General features: G+C 52.5%; 1 protein-coding gene across 1 annotated transcript; it reads left to right on the top strand.

The window, feature by feature from the left end:
• The first annotated feature begins 1,431 nt into the window (after window positions 1-1,431).
• LOC125510538 (putative linoleate 9S-lipoxygenase 3) lies at window positions 1,432-5,016 on the top strand. The gene is made up of 6 exons (XM_048675754.1): window positions 1,432-1,704; window positions 2,025-2,323; window positions 2,420-2,642; window positions 2,726-3,150; window positions 3,254-3,933; window positions 4,022-5,016. Exons 1-6 carry the CDS (start codon window positions 1,509-1,511, stop codon window positions 4,791-4,793), a joined length of 2,595 nt encoding a protein of 864 aa, XP_048531711.1. The 5' UTR covers window positions 1,432-1,508; the 3' UTR covers window positions 4,794-5,016.
• Window positions 5,017-9,692: the final 4,676 nt, after the last annotated feature.

Genomic DNA, 9,692 nt, shown 5'->3' with positions numbered 1-9,692 from the left:
TGCTTGTTGCTTGCCCGTTTCAACAAGATCTACAGCAGAGTCCATAGCCCATTTAACAGCCTGCAACACTGAACGAGTACTCTCGCTGTGCGTCCGTGCGTTTCTCTCAGTCCATACTGCCCATGATCCGCATAAAATGATGCAAGCATCCGATTGTTTCACCTTGAAACCTTCAACTATATCCATCGCCCAGGTCTCCGGATGTAGTGCAGGCAGCTTGACGGATGTGGCATGTTTGATCTCTTGCCAGAAAAGCCTTGCCCAAGTGCAATCGAACAATGCGTGCCTTATGGATTCCTCCTGTCCGCATGCATCACAGAAACTGATTGGTTTGATATGCCTGCTGCATAAGACCCCCTTTGTCGGAATGAATCCCTTAACTATAGTTGCATATGATCGGTGAACATGCAGTTGCTTACAAATTACGGAAGAGCAATTGCAGTTGTACGTAACCAATGGACGTGAGGTTGCGCGTGACAGTTGCACCTCGCTACACAATTGGGTGCTGCTAGGCGGCGTGAAAAAAGACAATAATGGAAAAGAAACAATCGATGAATGTGGAACTGTAGTTGTGCCCGATGTAAAAGTCGACAAACATAAGATCTAAGTTAGAAATGGAAATAATAAATCAATCCAAAAAATCGCATGGATCTTTGTGTAAAATAAACTAGTGTAGAAGTTAGATGAGACTTTATTAGTTCTTATTAAATCTGATAATTTAAATAGTATATAAGACCTTTTTTTACATCAAAATACTCTTTATTTCAAGGTGATCATCATAGTATCTTTTACAAGAGCATCAACAATCTCTATAGATGAATCATCCATTCACCCCACACACATCTAATACAGTATTCGTCTGTTTGGGTCGGTGAGTTGGAGTTGCTCAGCCGTTGAAAAAGACCATGTTATACACCCGCAAAAAAGAAGAATATGTTATAGAGGAGCAAAAGTACTCCTTTAAAGGGTACTCGGCCGTTTCCTCAAAATTTCAGGGGATCGGTTGGTGACAACAAATTCAAACTAGAAATTGATCTTCTCCAGACTCGAAAAGCCGCTGCTAGATGTAGCTTCACATACACAAACCCAGTGCACAGAGTAAAACGGATGGGATGGACGTCGCAAAACTAATGCCAAGAAAAATGGGAGGAAGGCCACTCCATGCATCTCCCAGCTGCCCGCCTGTCACCAATCCATCATCCTCTGTAGTATGTACACAATCGTAACCGATGCATTTGTCTTGATGGCACAATAATCAGCCCACGCCCATCGCGATGCACGCAGCACATACACACTGAGATCTTATCTTGATCCCCTGAATTATCAAATCGAACGGCCACTGTAGACCCCGGCCGGAATCCAACGCCCACAGTGCTCAGTCACACCCTCCCTCTCGCGCAGCGTCTATAAATAGCCTCCGTGGTGCTCTCGGAGCTCTCACACACCAGCACCACTGACCACAAGCGTGCCACAGTCAGCCCCAGAGTGCCCCCGTAGATCGACCGAAGATGTTCGGCGTCGGCGGCATCGTGAGCGACCTGACGGGGGGCCTCCGCGGCCCTCACCTCAAGGGCTCCGTCGTCCTCATGCGCAAGAACGCGCTCGACTTCAACGACTTCGGCGCCACCGTCATGGACGGCGTCACCGAGCTCCTCGGCCGCGGCGTCACCTGCCAGCTCATCAGCTCCACCCACGTCGACCACAGTGAGCACTCGCCACTCGATCCATTGATCTTCCCACGTTGCAATTCATAGCTCGTTCCTACATAAAAACGGCAGATCACACGAACGAAATGAGTGAAAAGCAGAGGGTAATTGAACATCAGAAGAGAAAAATGACATGCAGCATCACCATGTATGTATGCTTGACCTTGAGAGAGACGCGGGCAAAAACGGACTCCACACTCTTCTTGAGATGAAGCAGAACGATATAGATATACTGCTGCTCAAGAGTACTTTATGTCGTAATGTGACATGACGCACGCATTTAGTAAAATTTTAACTGATAAGAGACGTGTAATGCAGACAACGGGGGCCGCGGGAAGGTGGGCGCGGAGGCGAACCTGGAGCAGTGGCTGCTGCCGACGAACCTGCCCTTCATCACCACCGGCGAGAACAAGTTCGCGGTGACCTTCGACTGGTCGGTGGACAAGCTGGGGGTGCCGGGCGCCATCATCGTCAAGAACAACCACGCCGCCGAGTTCTTCCTCAAGACCATCACCCTCGACAACGTGCCCGGCCGCGGCACCATCGTCTTCGTCGCCAACTCCTGGGTCTACCCGCAGGCCAAGTACCGCTACAACCGCGTCTTCTTCGCCAACGACGTGAGTATCCCATCTCACTCTGAGTAGTATCCATGATCCCATGGATTTTCCTTGCTCATTCTCTAACTGGCCGGCCGTGTCCGTTGGGGAGCGCAGACGTACCTGCCGCACCAGATGCCGGCGGCGCTGAAGCCGTACCGCGACGACGAGCTCCGGAACCTGAGGGGCGACGACCAGCAGGGGCCCTACGAGGACCACGACCGCGTCTACCGCTACGACGTCTACAACGACCTCGGCGACACCCGCGACGTCCTCGGCGGCTCCAAGGACCTCCCCTACCCGCGCCGCTGCCGCACCGGCCGGAAGCCCTCCGCCACCAGTGCGTCCCCTTCCTTTCCCCCGGTAATTAACGTCTGTGCAGTGTGCACTTGATCTGACGATCCGCATGTATGGCTGGCGCAGAGCCCGACCACGAGAGCCGGCTGCTGCCGCTGGTGGGCAACGTCTACGTGCCGCGCGACGAGCTCTTCGGCCACCTCAAGCAGTCCGACTTCCTGGGCTACACGCTCAAGGCGCTGGTGGACGGCATCATACCGGCCATACGCACCTACGTCGACCTCTCCCCCGGCGAGTTCGACTCCTTCGCCGACATCCTCAAGCTCTACGAGGGCGGCATCAAGCTGCCCAACATCCCCGCCCTGGAGGAGGTGCGCAAGCGCTTCCCGCTCCAGCTCGTCAAGGACCTCATCCCCATGGGCGGCGACTTCCTCCTCAAGCTCCCCAAGCCGCAGATCATCAAAGCCGACGAGAAGGCATGGATGACCGACGAGGAGTTCGCCAGGGAGATGCTCGCCGGCGTCAACCCCATGATGATCAAACGCCTCACGGTCAGTCACCCACTCCATCTACCCACCATTGAGCAACTTCAAGTACTATTCAAAAGTACACCTTGCTCACTGGTCGTTCGTACCATTATTTGACTGCGTGCAGGAGTTCCCTCCCAAAAGTACACTTGACCCGAGCAAGTACGGCGACCACACCAGCACCATCACGGAGGCGCACATCGGCAAGAGCCTGGAGGGCCTCACCGTGGAGCAGGCGCTCGCCGACAACAGGCTCTACATCGTGGACCAGCACGACAACCTGATGCCGTTCCTGGTCGACATCAACAACCTCGACGGCAGCTTCGTGTACGCGACCAGGACCCTGCTCTTCCGGCGAGGGGACGGCACGCTGGCGCCGGTCGCCATCGAGCTGAGCTCGCCGCTGATCCAGGGCGACCTGACCACGGCGAAGAGCACCGTGTACACGCCGCATCACGCCGGCGTGGAGGGCTGGATATGGCAGCTCGCCAAGGCGTACGCCTCCGTGAACGACTACGGCTGGCACCAGCTGATCAGCCACTGGCTCAACACGCACGCCGTGATGGAGCCCTTCGTCATCGCCACCAACCGGCAGCTCAGCGTGACCCACCCGGTGTACAAGCTCCTGCACCCGCACTACCGCGACACCATGAACATCAACGCGCGGGCGCGGGGGCTGCTCATCAACGCCGGCGGCGTCATCGAGATGACCGTGTTCCCGCGCAAGCACGCCATGCCCATGTCCTCCATGGTCTACAAGAACTGGAACTTCACCGAGCAAGCTCTGCCCGACGATCTGATCAAGAGGTGGGTAAACTAATACTGACAAAATAGATAATGAGAAATGACGTGGACCTTACGTGGTGCTAATGATTAATCGATCTTGATGGTGCAGGGGCATGGCGGTGGAGGACCCATCGAGCCCGCACAAGGTGCGGCTGCTGATCGAGGACTACCCGTACGCGGCGGACGGGCTGGAGGTCTGGCACGCGATCGAGCAGTGGGTGACAGAGTACCTGACCATCTACTACCCGGACGACGGCGTGCTGCAGGGCGACGTGGAGCTGCAGGCGTGGTGGAAGGAGGTGCGGGAGGTCGGGCACGGCGACCTCAAGGACGCGGCGTGGTGGCCCAAGATGCACACCGTGGCGGAGCTGATCAAGGCCTGCGCCACCATCATCTGGACCGGGTCGGCGCTGCACGCGGCCGTCAACTTCGGGCAGTACCCGTACTCAGGCTACCACCCCAACAAGCCGTCGGCGAGCCGGAGGCCGATGCCGGTGCCGGGCAGCGAGGAGTACGCCCTGCTGGAGCGCGATCCGGAGAAGGCCTTCATCCTCACCATCACCAACCAGTTCCAGGCGCTGGTGGGCATCTCGCTGATGGAGATCCTGTCCAAGCACTCCTCGGACGAGGTGTACCTGGGGCAGCACGAGACGCCGGCGTGGACGTCGGACGCCAAGGCGCAGGAGGCGTTCAGGCGGTTCGGGGCGAGGCTGGAGGGCATCGAGAAGCAGGTGGTGGCCATGAACGGCGACCCGCGGCTCAAGAACCGCACCGGGCCGGCCAAGTTCCCCTACATGCTGCTCTACCCCAACACCTCCGACCACACCGGCCAGGCCGAGGGGCTCACGGCCAGGGGCATCCCCAACAGCATCTCCATCTGAGGACCTCTATCTCTGCTTGCTTGCTTGCACCGGATACTAGCTACTAGCTAGTGTGAGTGTTCTTGCCATGATCTCAGTAATAAGGCAATAATGCGTGTGTGCACGACGGGTCCGATCGGCATGCGGAAGCTCAGCTGGCTACTGCCTACCGGTTAATGCATCGTCGTGTACAGAAAAATTCCCTTCTTTTTTGTCCAATAATGAAGTCGATGTTGCGATGCTCCCTCTGTTCGCCAAAAATAGTATCCAACCCTCCGTTGTTTTTTTCTTGGCAAACCTCCGGTAACTCCTCTGTTTGCTCTGTTTTTGGGTCAAGTTCAAGTTTTTTTTTATTTTTGAGACGGAATCTTATCTACTCCTCCGTTAGCCAAAGAGCTCAGCAACATCGCTGGCCACCAAGTTTTGTACTCCTCCAAGATATAAGTCTTTCTAGAGATTCCAACAGATGACTACGTACAAAGCAAAATGAGTAAATCTACATTCTAAAATGTGTCTACACATATTCATATGTTGTAATCCATTTATAAAATGTCTAAAAAAATTATATTTAGAAACGGAGGAAGTAGTACAAATTCAGGGGCACCATCCGGCCACACGGCTGGGGATGTGAGCCGTGAAACTGCACCAAAAGGCACAAGTGTACTTTATTACACGCCCTTGGGCAATAGGAAATCTGGGAAGAACTAAAAGTTTAAATGGGCAAAACACTTTATCTTCTTGAAAAGGATACCATTCAGCGCCATATAATCATCATCATAGGTGATCGCTTGAACCAGTTTGATAGCGTCTGTTTTGACGTGTACTTTGGTGAGACCCCATGCTTGTAGACTCTGAAGACAGGCCATCATTGCCTCTGCATGTAGGGGATCTTGAACGTGACTCATAAAGCCTCTGCTCCTGCTCCTCTTGCTTGGCCTTGCTCGTCTCTCATAATAAGAGCATCTAAAGTCAGACTTGGCAAATTTGACCTTTCAAACGTCCGCAAACGCGTCCAGACCTCAAATTAGAAACCTCAAATCCATATTATTACATGCAACGTGAAAACTAAACTACGTGGAGCTCGTCCAGTTCCGCTCCCCGCTCGCCCGGCTCCGCCCTGGCCATGTCCGGCGGCCGGCTGCGCTCCTCAGAGTGTTGGACTGGTCGCCGGCAAGGTAGGGTAGGGCATGGGATACGAGCTGGCTCACAGGACACAAGGCCCCGTCGTCTCCCATGCCCTACTCTTCCTCGTCGAAGACCAGAACCCGAACGGTGCCGGTAGACGTCAGATTGATGATGGATCCATCCGGGGACGAGCCGCAGACGTCCACCATGACGTGGTTGCGGCGCCCGAACTCATGCGCCATACGGGGCGCCGGAGAATGTGACTCTGCCTCGCCGACATCCGCCGCCGCGAGGGCTGCCGCCGCCTCCCGCGCCCGATGCCTTGCACGGCGAGCATGCCATGCCATGGCCTCGTCAAACAAGACCCATGGTGCGTCCCGATGCTCGGCGCGTCACCAAAGGGGTTGCGCGTCCGCCAGCGTATTCGGATGCCAGACGGACTGCACGGCCTCTGGCGAGGCAGCTATGGCCGGCCTAGCGCAGGATCAATGCCCCATTTGGGCAGAAGCAATGGATTCCTGACGAATGAAGTCCGAGCGCAGCCGTCCACGGCCCTCCTCCCGGGCGCGGCGGAGCGCAAGCCAGACGGCCATCTCCTCCTCAGGGCCGCGCGGGATGAGCTCAGGGTCGACGGATCTAGAGGTGAAGGACTCGGATCCGCTGCCCGCCATGCCGGAGAGGACCGGAAGGAGCCAAAGACGAGCTTTGGATGGTGGAGTGGAGGGGAGTGAAGTGGCTAGAGTTTGGTCCGGCGAGTGGATGGGGAGGATTTTATGTGGGGTCAGGTGGACCAGCATCGGCCGGATCTGACGTGGCGGACATGCCCAGGCACGCCCGGGCACCCCATATTCGCTCCATATTTGGGCTGGATATGGAGGGTGTCGGTCAACCCGAGCGTTTGAGAGCCGTTTGAGAGGCCCGTCTGGGTCAAACAATCATGACCGGATGGCTTGCCAGGATGTTTGAGACGGGTCTGAGGGACCGTTGTAGATGCTCTAAAGCCCCGCCATCCAGTCGCTGTGGCTGATTGCATGCTGCCGTCAACATTAATTTTGATAGCTTCATGCCCAGGGGCAGCCCATGTGTTCTCCATCACCGTTCGGTTCAGATTCTTTTCCTTCAGAAAAGTGCAGTCTCGCGACTGTGCGCTAATTCTCTTCATAACTGAGATCGTATTTCGCATTGGCTCTCCTGCATTTCTCTTATTTCGTGTGTCCCACCACACCCAGATCATTGCGATGCAATCACTTTTCTGTTTGTCCGGGAGGGCCAATATCTTAGTCACCACCTCTTTTGAGTCACAACACAGTAGCAGTTCTTGGCGTGTCCTTTCTAGATTCATTTCTCTCCACACCTGTTTCACATTCTTGCATCTCAGAAATGTATGAGCACCATCCTCATCAAGCCGCAAACAAACTGGGCATCTCGTATCAGGTTCCATCCCTTTCCTGGCAATATTCAGTAGATGAGGCAAACTGTTGTGAGCTAGCCGCCATAGAAAATGTTTCATTTTTGGCGGGCAGCAACACTTCCAGATTTCACTCCATTTGAACTTTTCAATTTGATCACTCGCCTCTCCTACCTGTCTTTTAGCTTGCTGCTCTTGCTTCTCACGGAGCATGTGGTACGCAGATTTTACTGAGAAACGTCCCTTGTCATCAAAATGCCAGGCCCAAATATCCTCGAAATCCTCCAACAGTGGGATGGCAAGGATAGTACGTGCATCTTGCTGCCAGAAGATTTCATTCACCAGTTCGCTGTCCCATGAACCCGTTACCGGGTTGATCAGTTCAGCCACATGCTGCAGGATCGTATGACCTCTTTGGGGTAACCCGTCCAGAGATCAGTGTTCTTGCCGTTACCAATTCGTTTGACCAGCCCCTCTTTCATTACCTCCACTCCCCGTAAAATGCTTCGCCATGCATAAGAAATACCCGCCTTCTGTTGAGCTTGTAAGATGTCACATTGTGGGTAGTAACGCGCCTTTAGGACGCGCGCACACAAGGACTCCGGGGCCGTTAGCAGGTGCCATCCCTGCTTGGCTAGCATGGCCATATTGAAAGTATGCAATTCCTTGTACCCCAACCCACCCTTATCCTTGGATTTTGTCAGTTTCCCAACTCAACCAGTGGGTTTTTGCTTCATTATCCTGTTGGGACCACCAGAATCTACAAATCATACTGTTTAACTCTTCACAAAAACTTTTTGTTAGATCAAAACACATCATGGCAAAAGTGGGAATCGCCTGTGCACAAGCTTTCACCAGAATTTCTTTCCCGGCCTTTCACAAAAACTTTTCTTTCCATCCTTGAAGCTTCTTCCAAATTCTGTCCTTAATGTACGCAAATGTGCGTTTTTTGACTTACCCACATGCACAGGCAGTCCCAAGTAGCGGTAAGCTCTTCCTTCCTTATTAACTCCTAGTGTTGCCATCATAGCTCTCCTTGCTGGTTCTCTTGTATTCCTACTGAAGGTAATGGATGATTTATCTGTATTGATGGTTTGCCCAGAACAATCCTCATAAAGGTTTAAAATATTCTGCATATGATGTGGACTCTCAGGGGTTACTTTCAGTAGAATCAACGAGTCATCTGCGAACAGTAGGTGATTGAAACTCGGGGCTTGACTGCATATCTGAACACCTTCCAAACTTCCAGTGCTCTCCGCATGATTCAACAGGCTTGAGAAAGCTTCCATACAGAATAAAAAGAGATAGGGAGAGATGGGATCCCCCTGCCTTAATCCTCTCTCCGGGATGACTTCATCAGTAAGCTTTCCATTAAACCGGGATTTATACTTCACTGCCTGACAACATTTCATAATCAATTGGATCCATGCTTCCACAAAACCCATTCTTCTCATCATAGCTTCCAGAAAGGGCCATTCGACTCTATCATAGGCTTTACTCATATCAAGCTTCAATGCCGCAATGCCTTCCTTACCATTCTTCTTCTTATGCATGTAATCTGTTACCTCATAGGCTAAAAGAATATTATCGGTAATTAAGCGACCTGGCACAAATGCACTCTGATTTGGTGCAATAATCTCTGGAAGAATCACCTTCAACCTATTGGCAAGCACTTTCGAGATCAACTTATAGAGCACATTGCACAAGCTTATTGGACGCAATTCCTTCATACTTTCCGGATTTTTTACTTTTGGTATCAGCACTACACATGTGTCATTCCCTTTTTCTGGCATAGGAGCACCATCAAGGACTTGCAAGACTTCTGCTGTCACTTTTGGACCAACCAACGACCAATATTTCTTGTAGAAAATCGCTGGCATCCCATCTGGTCCGGGGGCTTTGATGTTACCAATACTATCAAGTGCATCCTTCACTTCGGCTTCGGTGAAAGGGCGTGTGAGCTGTTCGTTCATTGCCGGTGTGACCTGAGGAACGACACGCTCTAGAAGATCAATTCATTCGGTGACCTGCACATGAAGAAAACAAATTGATGAAATACTGAGTCACCACCGCCGCCATCTCCTCCTCACTCTCCACCACTCTTCCTCCTTCCACTTTCAACTTCTTGATTTTATTTATTCTCCTCCTTTTTGATGCATAGGTTTGGAAAAATTTCGTATTCCGATCTCCCTTCTGCAACCAGTAAACATGCGCTCTTTGGCGCCAATAATCATCCCCAAGTTCAAGTTGCCCAAATAGTATCCGACTTGTTTCCAAAAAGAAGAGCTCCCTCTCTAATTTCATTTAACTGAAACAGTGTACATAGACAGAAAAAAAACATAAGCGGGTGATACTATATACGACATCAAACATTTTTGTACCATGAA

Source organism: Triticum urartu, chromosome 5 (genome assembly GCF_003073215.2).
Source record: "Triticum urartu cultivar G1812 chromosome 5, Tu2.1, whole genome shotgun sequence".
NCBI classification, from domain to species: Eukaryota; Viridiplantae; Streptophyta; class Magnoliopsida; order Poales; family Poaceae; genus Triticum; species Triticum urartu.
Note: the sequence above shows the minus strand (reverse complement) of the source record. Positions and strands in the feature narration are given on the sequence as shown.

What these genes read in the sequence shown, in the direction of transcription:
- LOC125510538 (XM_048675754.1), top strand. Translation starts at nt 1,509, where the DNA reads ATGTTCGGCGTCGGCGGCATCGTGAGCGACCTGACGGGGGGCCTCCGC. An exon ending in CTCCACCCACGTCGACCACA is followed by an intron (nt 1,705 to 2,024) that starts GTGAGCACTCGC and finishes CGTGTAATGCAG; the next exon opens with ACAACGGGGGCCGCGGGAAG. An exon ending in CCCGACGATCTGATCAAGAG is followed by an intron (nt 3,934 to 4,021) that starts GTGGGTAAACTA and finishes TTGATGGTGCAG; the next exon opens with GGGCATGGCGGTGGAGGACC.